The following is a 21,484-nucleotide window of genomic DNA, read 5'->3' on the forward strand; positions in this document are numbered from 1 at the left end:
CGTTCCGTAAATTTCAATCCTTAATTACCTGTGAGTAAAAAACAAATATGGTTAATTTGTCTCAAAAATAAATTTTAACTTTAACCTAAAAATATCGTTTTAACTTTTAACAATTAAAAAAAAAAAAAAAGTGTTTTAATTTTTACAATTTTCATTTTTTTAAGGGTTTTTTTTTCCGTTCGCAAGTTTTTTTTTTTTCTCGTGAATTTTAATCAACAAACTTTCTTTTAAAACCACCGGAGTGTGATATGATTTTCTATAACTCATATAAAATTAATAGTATTCCATAAACGAAAAAAAATAAATATGTAAAATATGACTACTTACCACTTCAAATAACATAAATGTTGTGCGCCGAAAGCGGAACAAATGTACTCACAACACCGAAGTTATTATACAATGTGACACTCAAAACTTATGATTTCAACGGCAGAAAGAATGGCATTATATAGCCTTCTGTTAAACCTAAAGATATAGGCTAAACTAACAAGCCTAAAAATATCAGGAAGACCTTGAGAATAGGTCGTAAAGAATAGGACTTATGACAGTTTACAACAATCTCCACCTTATAAGATCTCCAAGTTGATAACTGATTTGGTTGCTACCACGTCAACACACTACTCCTTCCTTCCGACGTTGATGAAATCCAAATAATGCCAGAACTTTTCACCAGCGATCACCTTTGTCAACATATCAGCAGGGTTATCAGCAGTTCCAATTTTTAATAAATGAATATCCCCTTTGCTAATAATTTCTCGAATAAAGTGAAAACGGACATCAATATGTTTTGTACGAGCATGATAGACTTGATTTTTTTACAAACAAATAGCGCTCTGGCTATCACAAAACATATCTATATGTTCTTGCAAAATACCCAAGTCATTGATCAAACCATGCATCCAAATAGCTTCTTTAAAAGCTTCCGTTACTGCAATATACTCTGCTTCGGTGGTAGACAATGCAACAGTAGACTGCAATGTTGAACGCCAACAAACAGGTCCACCAGCCTTCATAAATAAATAACCCGTAGTAGATCGTCGCTTATCCAAATCACCAGCATAATCAGAATCCACAAAACCAGCTACACGATTGTCAAGATTAAACATTTCTTGTTTTTGAAACTTAATACCAACATCAATAGTACCAAGAATGTATCTAAGAATTCATTTGACAACCTGCCAATGCTCTTTACCAGGATTATGCATATAACGACTCACCATGCTTACTACGTGTGAAAGATCAGGTCGAGTACATACCATAGCATACATCAAAGCACCAACAACATTTGTATAAGGAATATTCTCCATATACTTTTTGTCATCGTCAGAACTTGGACACATGGAAGCACTAAGCTTGAAATGAGAAGCAAGTGGAGTACTAACGGGTTTGGTTGAATTACTCAAACTAAATCTTGTCAATACCTTGCGTAGATATTGAGACTGAGTCAACCAGACTGTACCTTTTTTCCGATCTCGCTTTATCTCCATTCCAAGTATTTTCTTTGCATTGCCTAAGTCTTTCATTTCAAATGTTTTAGAAAGCTGGTCTTTGAGCTTATCAATCTCCACCTGTCTCTTTGAAGCAATTAAGATATCATCAACATATAAGAGCAAATAGATAAACGATCCATCATCGAGACACCGATAATACACACAATGGTCAAATTGACTATGAGTATACATATGCTCTACCATGAAATGATCAAACCTTTTATACCATTGGCGAGGGGATTGCTTCAGCCCATACAAAGATTTCTTCAATTTGCATACTAAATGTTGTTGTCCAACTACTCGGAAACCAACCGGTTGTGTCATATATATTTCTTCTTCCAAATCTCCATGCAAAAAAGTAGTTTTTACATCGAGTTGTATAAGCTCAAGATTAAATTGAGCAACCAAAGCCAACAAAATTTGAATGGAAGAATGTTTTACCACAGGTGAGAAAATTTCATTGTAATCAATACCTTCTTTTTGTGCGTAGCCTTTAGCCACAATCGAGCCTTATAACGTATACCAGAAGAGTCTTCTTTTTTTGCAAAAACCCATTTACAACCAATTTCCTTCCTACCTTTTGGAAGTTGTACCAAATCCCAAGTTTGATTTATTTCCAATGATGCTATCTCCTGATTCACATCCTCTTGCCAGTGTAAGCTATCTAGGCTCTGAATAGCATCTTTGTAACTGTTAGGAACTCCATCAATCAAAGAGAAAGCATATGCTATCGTATCATCAAACCTTGCAAGTTTTCGAATTACCCTTCGTGGTCTATTCTTGGCGATAGACTCAGGTTCCTTCACTCTTTCATTTACAAGGCTTTGCTCCTCAAGGCTTTGCTCTTTCTGTTCTAAAACATCAAAGTTATTATCTACCTGATCAATAGGTTCTTCAGTAGGAGCAACCATATCAGGAGAGAACACCACCTTCTCCACCTACTTCAATGCCTCGTCATTAATTTCAATTTTCTGCAAAAACATTCCAGACTCATCGAATGTCGCATCTCGACTATTAACAATCTTACTTGTTTCTGGACACCATAACCTATAGCCATTCACACATTTGCTAAAGCCCATAAACTTGGCTTTTTTTGCTCTAATATCCAGCTTTGAGTCTGTCACATGATAATAAGCAGGACACTCAAACACATGCAATTTATCATAATCACTAACAGGAGTACCTCACCATACCTCAAGCGGAGTTCTCCCACCATTTCCAGAAACAGGTAAACGATTCACCAAGTGAACTGCATAACTGAGAGCCTCAGCCCAAAATGCCTTACTCAATCCTGCTTGAGACAATATGCATCGAACCTTCTCTATTAATGTCTGGTTCATTCTCTCAGCAACTCCATTTTGTTGTGGCTTATCAGGAACAGTGAAGTGTCGAACAATCCCTTCATCTCGGCATACTTTAAGGAATGGATCATAAGTATATTCTCCCCCGTTGTCTGATCTCAGCTTTTTGATTTTTCTGTCCGTCTGATTCTCTACCATTTTCTTCTACTCTAGGAAGATTTGGAGAACCTCGTTTTTGTGCCTCATGGGATACATCCAAACTCTCTTCGAGTAGTCATCAATAAAGGTGACAAACCATCTCTTTCCTCACAATGAGATATTCATCGTGGGACCCCATACATAAGTGTGAACATAATCCAAAATGCCCTTTGTTTGGTGTATAGTTGTACCAAACTTCACATTCTTTGTTTACCAAATATACAATGTTTACATAAATCAATTTTACCAGTTGTGGCACCCTTAAGGACTCCTTGGTTCACCAATGTCTGAAGCGCCTTCTTACCAGCATGCCCGAGTCGCATGTGCCATAATTTCGATATGTCTTGTTCTTTCGAACTTGCCACAACAGCATGCCCAATTATTGTGGTTCCGTTGAGGTAGTATATGCTACCTCTTCTAGTTCCTGTAATTGCCACCAAAGCTCCACGAGCTACTTTCAAATTCCCTCCTTCCAAAATGATGCGATAACTACTCGCATCCAAAACGCCAAGTGAAATCAAATTTTTCTTCATGTCAGGGCTCACATCTTTGAGTTTTCATATAACCCCATCAAACATCTTGATTTGTACTAAGCCGATTCCCATCATCTTGCAAGTAGTATCATTGCCCATATAGACAACTCCACCATTGAACTTTTTGAAGTCCAAAAACATCTCTCTGTTGGGACACATATGATAGGAGCACCCAGAATCAAGAATATATTCACTGGTTTGGCTGGCTGAAAAGGAGATTGTCAAGGCATCATCTGTATCAGTGTCGTCATCTCTAGCCACATTGACTTCGACCCCTTCTCTTTTAAGATCGAACAATCTTTCTTCCAATGGCATTTCTGTCGACAATATGCACACTCATTTTTATCAAGTTTTCTCCAATTATCAGATCTACCTCTCGACTTTAATCGGGACTCTCCACATTCGTTCCTTTTCCAAGTAGAAGTCCTTCCATGAGGAGTGAGAACATTTGAACTAAAGCCTTGATATGTCTCCTTTTCCTTCTTTCGCATCTCATTGTTTATTAAGGCATTTGAAACATCTTCAAAATCGCATCTCATTGTTTATTAAGGCATTTGAAACATCTTCAAAATCAATATTAGTGATTCCATGTAGTAGGGTCGTTACTAAAAACTCGTAGGATTCTGGCAAAGAATTTAATAACAACAACGCCTTGTCCTCGTCATCAATCTTAACATCAAGATTGAGCAAATCAGTGATGATTTTGTTAAAATCATCCAAATGCTCAGCCATTAAGATACCTTCCTTGTAGTCAAAATGGAAGAGTTTCTTCTTCATATAGAGACTTTCATATATTTCGCCTCAAGCTTGTCCCATAATTCTTGCGTCATGGTAACCTTCATAAATGGATATTTCTGATCCTTGCCAAGATCGAATAATTCCACAGGCTTGCCGATTTAATTTCGTCAATTCTGCTTCTGTCATGTCTTCAGGCATCTCCTCTTAGAGAGAAACATCGAGGTCTTGCATGACCAGCAAATCGCTAACTTCGCCTCGCCAAACACCAAAATTATTTGTTCCATCAAATTTCTCTACTTCGAGATTGGAACTCCACACTCTCGATCCCCGCCGTGATGATTCTGCCATTTGCAATAATTAATCTAGATGTAACTAAAAACACAATTCTTGAAAATTGATTTTCAAGAGAATAAGCACGATTGTGAGCACGTCTAATGGTCGATGAGGCCAAAACTTTCACAATACCCCCAAATACCACAATAAGGCTCTAATACTGCTTATTGTGCGCCGAAAGCGGAACAAATGTACTTACAACACCAAAGTTACTCAAGACATACAATGTGACACCCAAAACTTAATGATTTCAACCGCAGAAAGAATTGCATTATATAGCCTTCTGTTAAACCTAAAATATAAGCTAAACTAACCTGCCTAAACATATCAGGAAGACCTTGATAATAGGTCCTAAAGAATAGGACTTATACAGTTTACAACAATTAAATCTTCTAGAACTTGAATGCATTTTCTTTCTTTCTCTTTTTGTCGTAATTACTGATGTTGTTTGAAAAGAAATTGGTTGAGATATTTTAGGGGAGGAGTTGTGAGAGGTTAGAGTACAGCTAAATAAATAACTTTACAATAAATTCTTACATTAAATGATTTCGACCGTCATTTTATTCTCAAGATTGCTCTTATTCAGATGTTGTCTCGGTTTATTCATATACCCCATTTTTACTCGGGTATCACATGCCCATTAGCTTCCAACTTGGTTCATTCTCAAACTATATCTTACTCGAAGAAATACGTCTCTACTACCATTTATAACAACCCACGCACAAGATTCGAATTCATATTCTAAATTTTGGAGACTATAGTTTGATTCCCGATTGATTGATGAACTAAAAAAAAAAAAAAAAAAAATCGAGCTAATGAACATATAAAACTTGTAATAAAAAATGCTTAAAAGAACATTACCATAACCATAACCATATGATTCTACCTTTTATATACACGTTTCTAGTATCATAGATTATGGCCAACACAAAATAAACAACTCTACAATTAGTTTTTACATCAAACGACTTCAACTGCCGTCCGATTCGGCAATTTTTCGAGCAAATCAACGGTGAGCATCGACGCTCTCGGCTTCGAAAGCCGACCAGACGAATGCCCAACAGAAAGAAGAGGCATTGTCATGGTCCTTTCACATGCACTCAGCCATTTAGCTTGCATGTATCTCTGTTTCCGCCATGGCCCTAAATGCATCTTTTTTTCCTTCATGCATTTTTTTGCACCGCCGCATAGCATCTTTATTATAGTATGGAGTTTCTCCACTTTTCCGACGAATATCTCCGGCAGCCGCCGTACGAGGCGGTTGTAGTCATCGCTCGCTCGAGCCATTTCAAACTCGGCTCTCAAGTTTAGCTCTATTATGAATCTAACCTCCCCTTTCTTTGAATGGTGTACCACATCCAAAAATGCATGTTCTCCTGTTCAATTCCATAAAACGAAGAAAATAAGTTAGAAAAAAATTATTAAAAATTCGATCTTTTCTGGAAAATTTTGTTAGAAATGTTCGTGTGACCCGAGAATCCTACCAATCTAAACTACCCAACTCAAACGGTAAACATTGGATTGGATTAAAAAAAAAATCCGTTTGGATTGAGTTAAATTTTTTAAAACTAAAAATTTAAGTCGGTTTGCAAGAGTTAGTTTGTTTTGGTTGTGTCAACTCCAATGATGTATTTTGACCGGTAAATATTTGATATTTTGTGGATAAATATAATTTTTTAAATAATTTTTAAAAAAAGATCCGACCCAAATGGGTTTGGTTAAGAGCTCTATTCTAGTGATTCGAGTCACCAATCCAATCAATCCAAGCGATTCAAAAGATTTTCCAACTCAACCTGTGTTTACCTCTAAATTTCATTGAGTTTAGCTAGTTGGATGTCGTGCTTACCGGATGGAATATGCTTTGAGCTTCTCCACTTGGTCATGCAAACGGCGCTATCGTAACCGGCATTTCGAAGGTGACCGGAAACCTCCCTCATCAAACAGCTCCGGCAGCCCGACATTGCGAGAACCGATCTTCCACATCCACAAGCTCCGCCATTTTCCTGTATTTCTTTAACTGCTTCTTTCGTAGCGTTTCTAATCTTCAATTCCAAAGAATTAGTCCGACATATCGTCGTCTGCATCACGATTAAAAACCCAATTAAAATCACTCAAATATTTATCAAAAATTTTAAAAATAAAATTACAAAATAACTCACTTGTAGGATCTGCATTTGGGTCTCCCAGAAAATCCTACTTTCTTCTACGCTCACGCCGTTTTCATTTTCTTCATCATTCTCATCAAACGCCGTCGTTTCACTCTCTTGGCTCTCGAAGCTGCTCCCAAATCCCGCCGCCGACAGCCCCTCGCCGCCGTCCAAGAACCCGAAAAACATGTCGGAGAAACTCGAAGCCTCAAATCCGGCGAGATTCCGGCCGGCCATTTGAACAGGATTTTGTTGGTGGGGTTAAATGGATTGGAATGCTGTGTTTATATATCAATTTGTTGGGACCAAAGCGGGCCTACCCGTAGAACCGGGTGGATAAACAATATGCCGCGTACACGTGGGTTCCATGGTGATGATGTGGCGTATTCTTATTGGATGTAATGGATCAAACTTGTAAACTGATTCTCGTGGACTTTAGTAGACTTGACAGCGGGGATCCACGTCAGTTTGGACACATGCAATTATGCCGATACATTTAATCAACCTAATCTGGATATGCTCGAATATCCACAATGGCACCTTTTAAATTCTTTATTTTTTTCTTTTTTCTTTTTTCTTTTTTCTTTTTTCTTTTTTCCTTTCCCATTATTCTTTTTAGATAATCCTTTCCCAAATAAAAAAAAAAGATATTAATAATGATAATAATAATAAATAATATTATGAGTAAAATTTGACCCAAAAAAATAAGTCCAGATTCATTAGCTCGTTATTTAGTCAGACTTGGTGAGATAGACGGGATCCGTAAAAATTATTCAACAAGTTTTGGACGGAATTTTAAGAGGACTTTATGAAAATTTAGAAATATGATCTTTTGATCGCAGACAGTCTCAGGAATGGAATGATTTGACTATCGATTCATTAGTAAAAAACTTCGCCAACTTTTGCATTGGTGACATAAGAACTTTATGTGAGAGTCGAAGCCCCAAAAGGGGAATTGGGCATTTTTTTTTATAGGGGATCTGGAGGGTTTTCCTTGGAGATAGAAAATTCGCCCACCGAGTTTTATCAATTTGCAAAATTCTTAAGTTAGGAAGAAAATCATAAACGAAAATAATAAGAATAAAACGTGAACAGATAAATTATTTGAAAACAATTTGAAAGAAAATATTATGAATGTCAATTGCATTGAAAACATGTGGACAAGAGATAATACAACACTTGGTTGCGAGAAACTTACTTGGTTCTCTCTATAGTACATTTTGAGGCGATTCATGTCATATAGAAGTAAACATGATTTCTTCGAACGGTCACCAATACAAAAATATATATATAATAATAATGTATATAATATGAAAGTAGATAAAAGAGTTTGGTATGATATGGCCACATGGCTACCGTTAACACTCTGAATAAGCATGACTATGAAAAAAATAAGAGTAGCACGTGACTTGAGTATTTTAAGAAATACTCAATATGTAACCTCATTGTTGAGGTCGAAAAATGCAATCACGTGTGATATGGTGAGATCTATCCTTTTAAAAACATCATGTCATGGTCTTCGGCTCCACTTTCCCGTTCGAATAGGGTTGGATGTGTAGTACTTTCTTACACACGGCCTACACACGCATACATGGAATCACGAGGTAGGCTCGTATTCGTACTCCTAGGCATGGCTTATTGGGTTAGCACTCACTTCGGATGCTACGAAGGGAAAGAGCCAGCCTAACATCATAGCGAATCAAATCTCTATTCATTTATAACTAATGAGTCTATGAATCATGCATACATTATTCCAGTCAAATCTTTGGTACGTAACCTAGCCTACATGGCGTGGTGCATGGAAGTTTAAGCGTTATAGGTTATCAATATCATAAACATGACATAATCACATTATACCATACCTTATAAATATGGCATAACCTACGTGGATTCATGACATCCGTTCATAAACATTATTAACATCAACTTCCTAAAGGTGTCAATGGATCAATTTTCAGCTAAAAATTAATTTAAATTGAGCGAATAAGCCGAGATAGAGCCACCGAAGTCGACAAGCCGAAACGGAAGCCGCGTGTGTCGGAGCAAGTCGGATCGGCTCGCGGGTTTCTAGATCGACCGCTTGCGTTCGTGGAACGGGCCACGTTCCGCCTTCTGGTGTGTGTGCGCGCCGCGCGCGTGCGTGCGTGCGTGCGCGTGTGTGGAATGGTGGGGCCTGGAATGAGCGGGTGGGACGCAGCAGATGGGAGATGCATTTTTATCCTATAAACGCTAATCCAGTGGGAGTGGTGGGGCCACCATTATTGGGCTTTCATTTGATTCATTCATCATACGTGGCTAAATCTATGCCGTTGATCAATCAATCAATCGTATATGATCACAGGATTGGGACCCACCTGTTCCCTACCCGATTTTAATCATTCTAGTCTTCTTTTTTTTTTTCTTTTTTTTTTGTGGCGATTATGTGTAAATTTCTTTAGCCAACGTGGCAATTACGCGGCCCCTGGCCACAGCCGTTGATGCTGTTTTGGCAGTTTCTGGCGCGTGAGATGCCATCGCTTAATTTATAATTTACTAATTAAGTTTAAAAAAAAAAAAAAAAAAAAACCAAACCGAATCAAACGAGTCAGAGACATGCATAACACTTAAGTTCGATTCAACAAAGGCGATTACGTGAGGACTTTCGATTTTATGAAACGACACAATAATATAATTTATAATTGTAAGTATAGCTTTACATAAAACAACTAACTTCTAGAATCAACACACCAAAACTAAACACGTCTGATTGAACTGAGGCTCGTCCGCTTCGAACCAACTCAGGTGCGATGTAACCCATCGTCCCAACAACCCTAGTCGTGCTAGCCACTTGGCCATGGCTATGGACTCGAGCCAACCCAAAATCTCCTAGCCTTCCATTCATGTCCTTGTCTAGTAACACATTGCTCGCTTTTATGTCCCTGTGAAGAACTTTTTATTCCCATCCTTCGTGTAAATATAACACCCCTAATGCTACGTTTTTCAATATTCTGATTCGATCATCGTAGCTCAACATGTTTGTCTCGTCGCAATTGAATATCCATTTGTCTAAGCTTCCATTTTCCATGTAATCGTAAACCAGTAAGAAATTTCCCTTCTCTTTCTTACACCAACCTCGCAAACTAACAAGATTTCTATGCTTCAATCTCCCTATGCTCGTGATTTCAGATATGAATTCTCGCATCCCGTCGTTTTCATGAGAAATTCGCTTCACTGCAACTTCTAAACCTCCTCCGGCCAAAACCCCTTTATGAACTTTCCCGTTCCCTCCAATTCCGATCACATTTTCTTCACCAAATCCTTTCGTCGCTGATTCAAGTTCTTGATATGTGATTCGATGCGGCCAATACTCAAATTCCCAATCCTCCATTTCAGCTCTTGCCCTCGCTCTCCTCCGGTGGTCGGCGATCAAAATCCCCAAAGTCCCAACGATAAAACAAAGAACTAGAAATCCGCCAACTGTCACGGCGGCGATGAACCATTTCGACTTCGTAAATGGGTCTTTTGGGAGAAGGAAGGAGGGCAATCCAATGGTAACCAAACTCTCGCTTAATGAAAAATTGGTGTTGCTAAAACTCCAAGCTAAGATGTTGTGGCCTTGAACTAACTGGCCGGTGGCGCTCGTGAACCCCACGTACATTTCGTCTAAGAAAATCTCCGAGAGATTCAGGGAGGCGGTAATCAACGGCCGCCGTGGCTTTTTCATCCCCGCCGGAGCCATCGTAACGTTCATCTCAAAATCGGAATAATCAACCCAGACTTGGTAGTTTCCGCCGCTATTAAGCCGGAAACTACTGAACGAGCCGCCGTCAGACCAAAACCCAGCAACTCCGGTGAAGTTAGAGGTCAAGGATCGGGATCATTGAATTCCGGATTAGCAAACACATCGAATTCAATTCCAAAAACATGGTTATTAGGGTTTCCATTGAGCGTGAAGTTCAAAAACCCTAAATTCTGAGCAGAGGCCGTGCCGGAGATTCCGGTGGCCGGAACGAAGATGAAAACGAAGCCATGACCGGGGAGGAGATCCTTGAAAGGAGCCATGGCGAAGATGAAAGAAGTGGAGAAAGGGAAAACCGTTGAGGAATTGGAGTTTTTCGTGGGGATTTTGGATGGGTACAGAGCGCGGCCGATTGAGAAACTGGTTTGGTTTGTGAGAGCGAGAACAGAGGATTCGACGGTGGCGTTGCCGTAGAGGAAGAGATCAGTGGAATTGAAGCCATTGAAGACGAAATCGACGGTGGAGATGGAGAAGAAAAGAAGGGAGAAGAAGTGGAGAAGAATTGGGAGTTTCAGAGCCGCCATTGGAGCAGAGATGAAACAGAGGAATTTGAGAAAAAGGGGAAGAAGAAAGGAGGAAAAATCAAATACGTCGGATTGGATGGGTTATAAAGGGTATTATGGTAAATGTGCTAATAAAAATATTTTTTAATTTTATATTTTATTTATAAATATTTTAGCTATGATTTTTGTTGATATTAGATAATAACTATTTATTTATTTTTAAATGCATTCTTAATCATCATATCTCAGGTCTCCATTCATTTATGTATCTATTATTTAGCCAGACATCACAATTATTATTAATTTTTAAAATTAATAATAATAATAACGATATTAAAAATGATATAGAATTTCCAACCATATCTATTAAATATTTATTTAATCGTCCAATTAAAAATTTTCAAATGAAAATAACTTTGAGTTAAAGAAGTCAAAAAAAAAATAATAATGTTTATATATGAGAGAGGTTAGAAATTTATAATTAATGGTGTTTGAAAATTCGTCTCATTTAATATATATTCAAAATTAAAAAAAAAAAATTGGAATGTTTTGACTCAGAAAATTCAGAGATTGAAGCCGCCAAACATCCGTTCAAAAGTCAAAGCTAAAATTAAATTTAATTAAATCTGTCACATTTTTTTCAAAACGTCAACGTTTTAATTATATGGATATAGAATAGTAATGAAGGTTAAGAAATTTTTTATTATTATTTTTATAATAGTCCAAGCCCTAGTTTTGTTTTTCTTTTCAATTGATATGGGATCTCACGATTCACCCGCCCCAAAGACGTTGACACACAATCAGATGTTTGGCTCTAATACCATTTGTAATAGTCCAAGCTCCAAGGTGCTAGCACACCGCCCCGTGTCTAACTTTGATATCATTTGTAATAATCCAAACTCATCGCTAGCAGATATGGTTCATTTTAGCCTGTACCGTATCGGGCTTCCTCTCTCTTTTCTCTTAAGGCTTTTCAAATGGGCTTTATTTATGATTTTTTTTTCTTTCGTTATTGGGCCCACTAATCCGGGTCAAGTAAACGGCCCACAAAACCAAGATTTTCGTATATATATCTCTAGTTCCTATTTTTTTCAATTAATTTTAAAACTTTTTAACTCAAAAGAAAATAATAAAAATAATTTTCACGTACCCATTTGAAGAGGAAAAAAATACAAAAAACCCATAAATTAAAATTAATTTGTATATAAATATGGTTTTTATTTATGGATTTCCTCATTTATTATCTATATATTAAAAATTTTATGTTTTGTTTTAAAATTTGATAAATAAATCATTTTCATTGGTTTTTCTCGAATTTCGTATTTGTTTAAAATTTTAAAAAATAGAAAATGAAACGACATATTAATAACCAATTAAATAAAAAATAATAATAAGAATCTATCATAAGATTATATTATAATTAAACGAAAGGACAAAAATAATTATTAAATAATATATCTTTGAGTTCCAAATATCTAAAAAAAAAATTAATATTTTAACACGTTAATTACGTTTAGATATCTTATAAAAAAATGGATGTTAAATTATATATTACATATATTTATTTACAATATGAAAAAAAAAAAAAAAAAAAAAAAAAAAAAGGAAACTACATAAACGGCCTGTCTTATTCTTCATAATAAACGAAGATTCCAACTATATTATAATCTTTTAAAATTTAAACTACTCACATTAATTTATACAAACCCCTTTTAATATCTCCAATAATTCACTAATAAATTTATTTAAAAAAAAAACTATATAAAATAGCAAGCTGCCAATACCAATTAATTATTTTGTTGGCAATATCATCAAAGTCGCCAACTAAATAATTCATTAAAAAATAAGAACAAAAAAAATAAAAAAAAATAAGTTACGTGAGAATATAAAAAAAAATCTCCGGTGAAAATTCTCTAAAAAATACTTAAAAAAAATAAATAAATAAATATTGAGATATTTGCCTATAATAAAATATCAAATATGATATATATATGATAAACTATAATTTAGTGATATTTAATGGCGCATGAAATTAAATTTAAATTTTTATTAAAAGTATAAATAGGCTTACACAAATATAAATGTTAAAAATAATAACAAAAATTCAATATTCTAATAGGTTTTTAGAAATTAAATGTAATATTAGACGTCCGGATAAAAAATTAATATATATATATATATATATATATATATATGAAATCGCAACCAAATTAAAATGGGAGTGAAAACAAACTTAGTATCTGGACCTTTAACTTAATCGTAGGAACTCTAAAGTTGAGCCGCTTAGCTTGGAGCAATTTAATTGTTTTGTGTATTTGTGAGATCTCATACCGATTCAAGAGGGGAACGAACCATTCCTTATAAGTGTGGAAACCTCTCTCTTGTAAGCGTGTTTTAAAATCGTGAGACTGATAGGAATACGTAACGGACTAAAGCGAACACTATCTACTAAAGGTGGTGTTGGGCTGTTACAAATGGTGTCAAAGCTAGATACCGAATGCATTAGCGAGGACGTTGGGCCTCCAAAAAGTGGATTGTGAGATTCCACGTTGATTAGAATCGACCGTGCGACTGACGGGAATACGTAACGGACTAAAGCGAACAATATCTACTAAAGGTAGTGTTGAGCTGTTACAAATGGTGTCAAAGCTAGACACCGAACACATTAGTGAGAACGTTGGACCTCCAAAAAAGTTGATTATGAGATTCCATGTTGATTAAAAAGAAGATTCTTCCGAGAAAAAATCTTTCTCTAATAGACAGCTTATTCCTAATTTTTTGTGTGAGTTAAATGTTGGAACATCACTATTCATTTGTTGACTAAAATAAGGTAAAATTAGATTTTTTTTTTTTTAATAAAATCGAAATTACAATTATGTTTGTTTCTCAAATAAATTTTGTTTTTGGTTATTTTTTTATGGTGTTGGTTACGCCTCGAAGACATTTATTGGTTATTTTTTAGGCCTATTTTATTTGATTTTTTTTTTTTTTTTTTTTTGTCAACTATTAAATATTTAAAACAATTCATCATAAAATATTAAATAAAACTAATGTTTGATATTAAAAAATATATATATAGTTCATCTATTTAATTTTGCTAGGATACATTGTGATTATTTGTTCTATCGTGAGAGGGGCTACTCACATAATCGTTGACTTCTTGCTAATTAATTTTGAGTAGCTTTATCGAGATCATAAGTGAATTGCGCAAAGAATTCTAATTCGACAAATTGAACCAATTCCAATTTTGATTCACAGCCTATTTATTTCACGACTTTAGTTTGAGCTGCAAATCCGACTAAATACCTACATTAATAGTAAGTCTGGTTCCCGGTCTAGATGAAAAATCCTTATTGAAGTGGGGAGAGAGATTTTTTCTCCTGTAGCTAAATAGAGACCTGTGCATGTAATACTCTATTGAATATTGAAATTTAAGCTTCTTAAAAAAAAATATTATATTTTTTTTTATTTATAAAATAATATTAAATTTATTATGAAAATTATCCATTAAAAATTATTTGAAATATATATATATATATATATATATATATATATATATATATATATATATAAATAAATATATAAAAATTCCGCAAAAATAAATGGGGAATTTGACGAGAATGAAGATTGAAATATAACTCAATCGATCGATCATTAAGTCGTTAAGTTCGACATTTAGTAGTGGTTACGATTGATAAACTTGTCTTAGTCGTGATTTAAGTTAATAAATGATAGATATCGACCCTAGATAGACGTTAGTTACAATAAAATACATCATAATAAATAGCAAAGATAAAGTTATATCTCTTATTGACATTTATAAGGATTGTGATTGGTAGACTTAATAAAGGCTTATCAATAATACATGATCTAATAAATAAATAAATAAATAACGGTAACAATTCATGTCCAAAATTCGAAATTTAGATTTGGCATCGAGTCATTTTAACATGTAAGCATGTTTTGTTTTCGCTCATATGTATGTGAGGAAAATTCATAGGAAATCACCCAACAGTGATAAAAACAGTACTTAGCACATGGTTGGTATAAATAATAATTTTAATTTTTATAAATCTTTTTTAGTCGTCCTATTTTCATGATTAGTTTCACGTAATCTCAGTTCATTCATATACTCGGTGTCACAAGTTTAATATAAAATCTTTAGAATTCGAATCAAGAAAAAATATCTAAAATTCTAAAATTTTAAGGAATCTTAATCAACCTAGAAATCTCATTTATCAATCCGATTCAAACCTGATCATAGCTACTTCAATGACTCAAGAGTGCAAGTACATACGAACAAGCTTATGTCCTCTTAATATTAAATAAATAAATTAAAAAAAAACTAATTATATAATAAAAAAATAAGAAATCAAATTTAAATTTAAAATAAAACTAAATAAATAGGCTAAATTAATAAAAATATTTATGAATAAGGTGTTTTTTAATACTTTATTTAAAAAATATTTTTAAAAGTTTCCATTTTCAATAATATTTTTTTTAATTTAAAATTTTAAAAATATTATGAAAACTTATAAATATTCATAAAAATAATTTTTGGAAGTAATTTTATTTATTTTAGCCATAAAAATATCCAAAAATACAACTTTTAGTTTTTGGAAGTAATTTTATTCAGTTTAACCATAAAAATATTCCAATTATATAATTACCAACAAAATAATAAAAAATAGTAACGATTCCAACTTCCAAGACATGATTTTCTATAATTAAACTGAATATAATTAAAATTAGTAATTATGTAAGTAAAAAAAAAAAAAAAAAAAAAAAAAAAAAAAAAAATATATATATATATATATATATATATATATATATATATATATATATATTTTATATTCCAACCATTCAAATACAATAATCTGTTTTTTTCTCTAAAAATAAATCAAACAATTTATCGAAATTTTATAGATATTTAGACCTCGATTTTCAATAATTAAATTAAATACAAACAAAAATGATAATGATGTAAATAAAGATTTGTTTTATATATATTTAAACTATTTAAATGTAATAATGTGTTTTATCCAAAATAATAATAATAATAATGTAAATTAAATAAAATATATAATTAATTGGTGGGTAGAATAGCATATTTTGTAATATTATTATTATTAAAGATTTTATGAATCATTATTAACATGAGTTTGGTGACAATTCTTACGGCTGGAGGACAGATGTCGATTTGTGAGTGGAGGTAGCACGGTGTTTTGAGTACCTTGTAGGTGAGATTATCGTCCACATGGTGCACGCTAGCCTACCATGGAATTTCCTTTAATAAAAAAATTCCACTTTTTTTTTTTTTTCACCCAAAATTCTTCCGGAAATTATCGTTTATTGTATAATTTGCATTTTGTATAAATAAATATTGGATGAATATTCAACCACTGGATCACCTCCGGTTCATATCAAGCGAATTTAAACTGAATGCAAAATCTTCATTAATTTCGTTTGGGTGATCCCAGATTATTCTCGATTTCAAAAACCTAGATCCATTCCCTCTTCTCTGTTTCTAATCTTTCCCGGAAAACAATTCATCGTTTGTTAGCAAGCAAAATCGCCTTATATATAGGGGATTTATACTCGTTTCCATTGGAGATTGAGATATAGATTCAATCCTGCAGCCAATCCTGCTGCCAATCCTGCTGCCAACTCAGTTTCTTTTGTATTGGCGTTGTGAAATCTGAACTGCATTTGGTTCTTATAGAGAGTTTCAATTGGCAAACGAAAATTTGGAGAAGCCGAAGAGTTTCGGCTTGATTTTGTGAGGTGGGTTTTGAAATCTTAGAGGTTTGAAGCGAATTTGAGAGGTTTCCTTGGTGGTTTTTGTGTGGGTGAGTGATTAGCAGGGGTTATGAGAAGAGCACATGTTAATTTGGAGGAACAATGACTGGAGGGTCATTGGGACTTCGCTCAGCGAGTTACGGGGCATTGGATAAACAGTTGATTAACGTAGTTTCGCCGATCCAAACAACACGAAAGCCTTCCAAAATGATGAAGGAGAAGGAGAAGGATTATTTGTTTCCTTGGATCTGCAAGTTCGTCGGTAGAAAGAAGGTTGGGATGCTGCTTCTCTGTATTGTTTCTGCTGCGGTTTTCCTCTGGGTACTCTACGTTGGCAAAGGTTTGACTCTCTTTTGCATTTAGATATATATATATATATATATATATATATATATATATATATTTAAACCCTTGTCTTTAGTAGTCAGCTGCTGCTGCTGTTGCTGCTGGAATCTTGTCTTTCGGATTGTTTATTAAATAAGATTGGTTGTGTTCTAGTGTTAGCTGAGAATTATGTTGTGGCATTCATCAAGTTGTGTATCTTCTTATATGAACATTTTGCTTCTGTTATGCTGATGAATGTGGGATTGAATCATTGGATATTGGCACTCGTTTTTGGATGATCTTGTTGAATAATATTCGAGTGACATTGCTTTTACTTTTTTCTAATTATAGCATTTGACTTAGTTCTAATTTGTGGTAGATTTTTGATTCAGCTGGTTCATACCACCAATCCCAATTTTGTTTTTGTACTTGTAGAATGTTCATTGGTCGATGCCGACCGTGCAAAATTTTGCAGTACCTGCATATACTTGTATGTTTGCACTATGTAATGATATGTTTAATTTTGATCATAACTCTCCAGGTGAGGATTCTCAAGGACAACATATCCAGCACGTCAGTATTAACAATAGCATAGTTATGAGTTTCAGGGAACATTCAGCTGAAGAACTTATGGATAATAATAGTTATTCTTTGGCAAAGGGGAGAGAGACATCTTCATTGGCATCACCTCCTCCTCCTCCTCCTCCACCGCCACCGCCACCGCCACCGCCACCGCCTTCCCTTCCTCCACCAGCACTTTTCCTGGGTTATACTCTTCCACCAGGACACCCATGTAATAATTTTGCTCTGCCTCCCCCACCTGCAGATAAAAAGAGAACTGGCCCAAGGCGTAAGTCTTGTTTCCCTCTAATAGCGTGTTGAGTTATACTCTTGCACTTGCTGTATGTCACTCGTGATATCGATTTCCCTGGCTGTTTTCTTTGTTGACAATTTGGGCACCAATGGATTCTCTAAGTGCTTGTACCTTTATTAAAATTTTCCTTATTATGCTTCAGCATGTCCTGTATGTTACCTTCCCGTGGAAGAAGCTGTTGCCTTGATGCCAAACGCCTCATCGTATTCACCCGTTAAAAATTTGGAATATATTTATGAGGAGAATTTAAGAAGAGAGACCGAGTTCGGAGGTTCAGACTTTGGTGGATATCCTACTTTGGCCCAGAGGACAGATTCTTTTGATGTGAGGGAGTCAATGAGGCTGCACTGTGGGTTAGTTTTTTTTCCGTCTCCATCCTTCTTTTCGTGTTTATATCAACATGGCGTGGTTTGCTCATATGATATTTTAGGCGTACAACATTCGACCTGTTTATCCCGTTCTCTTATGGTTTTCTGTTTTTTCAATGTATTAGTGATAAGTATTATATCTCCTACATTTTACCTTTATCTTGGATTTATGTGCTTTGATTATGTATGCTTGTTGATAGGTTCGTCGGAGGAGTCAAACCTGGTCGCAACACAGGTTTTGATATCAATGATGATGACCTTCATGATATGGAGCAGTGTCATGGTGTGGTTGTTGCATCTGCAATATTTGGTACGATTCATATGATTCTGTTTTTCACCGTGAAACGTATGTCGTTTGTTGCTCATCAAATTATTTTATTCTTCAGGAAATTTTGATGTCATAAATCAGCCAAAGAACATTAGTGAATATGCCCGGGGCACCGTTTGTTTCTTCATGTTTATTGATGAAGAGACAGAAACAGCATTAAAGGAAACTGGTATCCTAGAAAGCAGCAAGAAAATTGGATTGTGGAGAATCGTTGTGGTTCATAATTTACCTTACAAAGATGCAAGACGTACTGGAAAAGTAAACTTCTAACTTTTAGTTAACATAGCTCAGTTTTGCTTTAAGAATTAAGGATATAATCCTCTCCTAAACCTTTTCATCTGCTTGAGCAGAAAGACATTTCGATTGTGGTTTTCACTTTTCGTTTCATTTTCACACGTCATCACGTCGTGTCTGAAACTGGAAATTTCGATGAAGGAATTGTGCCTTAAACTTATCGTTGGCCTGCGTTTTTACCGTTGCAGATTCCAAAACTTCTGATGCACAGAATGTTTCCTAACGCTCGATATTCTCTTTGGATCGACGGTAAACTTGAGCTTGTTGTGGACCCATATCAAATTCTTGAAAGGTAAATCTGATTATCTGTGAACTTTACAGGTTCATCGAAAGCTTGCTGTACTCATAGCATATTGCATTGAATTTTGTGATGGCATGCCCCAGTTTTCAATAATCTTAATCCCTGCTATTAAGATATTAAGCGGTATCCATTCCCATTGTCGAGAAAGTTTTTGGTTACAAATGTATCTGGCTGACTAAATCTTGTTCGAGATCTACCTACTCTTATTTGCATGAACGAGCAAGATTATCGATCTTTAATTTTGTGTTTAAATATCTGTTTGACCCTTCTTGTTGCAGTAACTGAAGGATTGTATTGATGGAAAGGCATAAAGCCACTTCATGGTTATAATGTTCTGGAGGACCTAAGTCTGCCACTTTGAAGTTCCTTCAGTATAATTTGTTCCAGTTAGCTGCCTGTTCAGATCCTTCACTATTTGTATTAATTAGGAAGTAAAAAGTTAATGCTAGAAATCGAGTCCCACGACAAGTTTAGTTTTTCCAATGCTATAAACGTTCATAGATATCGTAACGATAACAACAACGATAACAAATGTCTCACACAACCTCTGTAATATGACTATCCTTTGGGTTTAATGTCTCTCATTTATCTGTTTTTAACCCCGAAATGTCGCGAATTTCAGGTTCTTGTGGAGAAAAAATTCTACATTTGCAATTTCTAGACATTACAGACGCTTCGATGTGTTTCGGGAAGCTGATGCAAATAAAGCTGCTGGAAAGTATGATAATGCTTCCATTGACTTTCAGGTTGACTTTTATGTAAAGGAAGGTTTGACTCCTTATTCCGAAGCCAAGCTTCCGATTACGAGTGGTATGTTATCCCCACCCTCTCTGTAAAATAACATATTTAAGGCGGCAGGGTCTTGAGGTTGTCTGTGTTGGATTATCTGCAGATGTTCCAGAGGGTTGTGTGATAGTTAGAGAACATGTACCTATTAGCAATTTGTTCAGCTGCCTATGGTTCAACGAAGTCGACCGTTTTACGTCGAGAGATCAAATTAGTTTTTCTACTGTGAGGGACAAAATAATGGCGAAAACAAATTGGACCGTCAATATGTTCTTGGACTGTGAAAGACGGAATTTCGTGGTTCAGGTAGCTTTTCGATCTTGGCGTATATGTTTTACTGAAATTTTGTATGAAGTATTCTGAGAATGTGAAGCAGTTGATGAACTGCATTTTCTAAACTCTTGTACCTGCAGAAATATCATAGAGACTTGCTTCAACAACGGGCTTCTCCGGTGTCCACGGCGGTCCATCCACCACCACTTCCACCTTCTCTACCATCGGAACGAGCATCGAGCTTACAGAGGAAGGCTTCCTCAAGGCAAAGTCGAGAGAGGAGGTCGAGGCGTCATCGGAAAGTGAGTGCAGGTAGTACAAAGGGGAATGATTTGGGTTGAAGTTTTGTTGAGAAGAGACTCTTTTTATGGTTCCTTCTTTTTCTAAAACCCCTTTTAAAATATATATACAACACTGGGGCTAGGCAGGCAGTGCTCTAATTCTATTTCTACGTAGTGTTTTCATTCTCTCATTCTTTTTTTGTTTTGGACTTCTCATTCATTTTTCATTGTATATAGGGCAGACACCATACACTATATGTAATCATAATATAGTTTTTATGTGTTGCTGCCAAATTCCCTACTGCCCCTTCTTTTGATTGTTCTTCGTCTCAAACTCGAACCTTCATTGTTCTTTTGCTGCCAAATTCTTTTGATTGTTCGAGGGGAAGCTCGAGCTTATGCTCCATGTGGAGATCCGTGATTCCTAAACTTGGTGTTGTTGTAGTAGAAACTTGTTTGAAATTGCAGGCCTGTCTACCAGTATTTGTGGGTGGAAACTGCTGTTCATTGATCAATTTTTTATTGTCAAATGGGCAAATTTCAACGCGTTATTGGGTCTTTGTTCAGAAGACAGAGGGGAAAGAAATTGACCTTTGAGCTGGGTTTCTGAGTTTCCAACGAAACTCCAGCTTTCGAAAGAAACTTAATTATGAATGTACTTGAAGATTCAAGATTGCTTCAAATGTATATGTTTTTAATTTAAAATGCTGTGATTGATGCTTGTATTTTGAGATGTTCGTTTAACTTGTAGGATTGGTATGAGATTATCCTACATTGGTTAGAGAGGGGAACAAAATGTTTTTTTTATAAGAGTGTGGAACTTCTTCTTAGTAGA

At 35.1% G+C, this 21,484-nt stretch overlaps 3 protein-coding genes across 3 annotated transcripts; 1 reads left to right on the forward strand and 2 right to left on the reverse strand.

The window, feature by feature from the left end:
* Positions 1-5,406: 5,406 nt before the first annotated feature.
* On the reverse strand, positions 5,407-7,004 carry LOC111802553 (uncharacterized). Its single transcript, XM_023686961.2, has 3 exons — positions 6,753-7,004; positions 6,440-6,671; positions 5,407-5,969 (listed from the first exon to the last, which is right to left on the reverse strand). Exons 1-3 carry the CDS (start codon positions 6,975-6,977, stop codon positions 5,554-5,556), a joined length of 873 nt encoding a protein of 290 aa, XP_023542729.2. The 5' UTR covers positions 6,978-7,004; the 3' UTR covers positions 5,407-5,553.
* Positions 7,005-9,385: 2,381 nt separating this feature from the next.
* On the reverse strand, positions 9,386-11,157 carry LOC111802140 (L-type lectin-domain containing receptor kinase VII.1). Its single transcript, XM_023686408.2, is given in 2 exon segments — positions 9,386-10,595; positions 10,598-11,157. Coding segments are annotated over 2 exon segments (1,368 nt in total). The 5' UTR covers positions 11,043-11,157; the 3' UTR covers positions 9,386-9,672.
* Positions 11,158-16,404: 5,247 nt separating this feature from the next.
* Positions 16,405-20,928, forward strand: LOC111802464 (putative hexosyltransferase MUCI70). Its single transcript, XM_023686846.2, has 9 exons — positions 16,405-17,160; positions 17,686-17,994; positions 18,161-18,371; positions 18,587-18,696; positions 18,773-18,972; positions 19,197-19,300; positions 19,932-20,119; positions 20,202-20,401; positions 20,509-20,928. The coding sequence occupies exons 1-9, from the start codon at positions 16,923-16,925 to the stop codon at positions 20,707-20,709; spliced, it is 1,761 nt and encodes a 586-aa protein (XP_023542614.2). The 5' UTR covers positions 16,405-16,922; the 3' UTR covers positions 20,710-20,928.
* Positions 20,929-21,484: the final 556 nt, after the last annotated feature.

Source organism: Cucurbita pepo, chromosome 9, assembly GCF_057944985.1.
Source record: "Cucurbita pepo subsp. pepo isolate OVF chromosome 9, ASM5794498v1, whole genome shotgun sequence".
Classification (NCBI taxonomy): Eukaryota; Viridiplantae; Streptophyta; class Magnoliopsida; order Cucurbitales; family Cucurbitaceae; genus Cucurbita; species Cucurbita pepo.

Bases quoted from the DNA above. Each gene is read 5' to 3' on its own strand.
- LOC111802553 (XM_023686961.2), bottom strand. From the start codon at position 6,977: ATGGCCGGCCGGAATCTCGCCGGATTTGAGGCTTCGAGTTTCTCCGAC. The intron at 6,672-6,752 runs GTGAGTTATTTT...ATCGTGATGCAG, and splicing joins CCCAAATGCAGATCCTACAA to ACGACGATATGTCGGACTAA. The intron at 5,970-6,439 runs GTAAGCACGACA...GGAATTGAACAG, and splicing joins CTCAAAGCATATTCCATCCG to GAGAACATGCATTTTTGGAT.
- LOC111802464 (XM_023686846.2), top strand. From the start codon at position 16,923: ATGACTGGAGGGTCATTGGGACTTCGCTCAGCGAGTTACGGGGCATTG. The intron at 18,372-18,586 runs GTTAGTTTTTTT...GCTTGTTGATAG, and splicing joins TCAATGAGGCTGCACTGTGG to GTTCGTCGGAGGAGTCAAAC. The intron at 19,301-19,931 runs GTAAATCTGATT...CGCGAATTTCAG, and splicing joins CCATATCAAATTCTTGAAAG to GTTCTTGTGGAGAAAAAATT.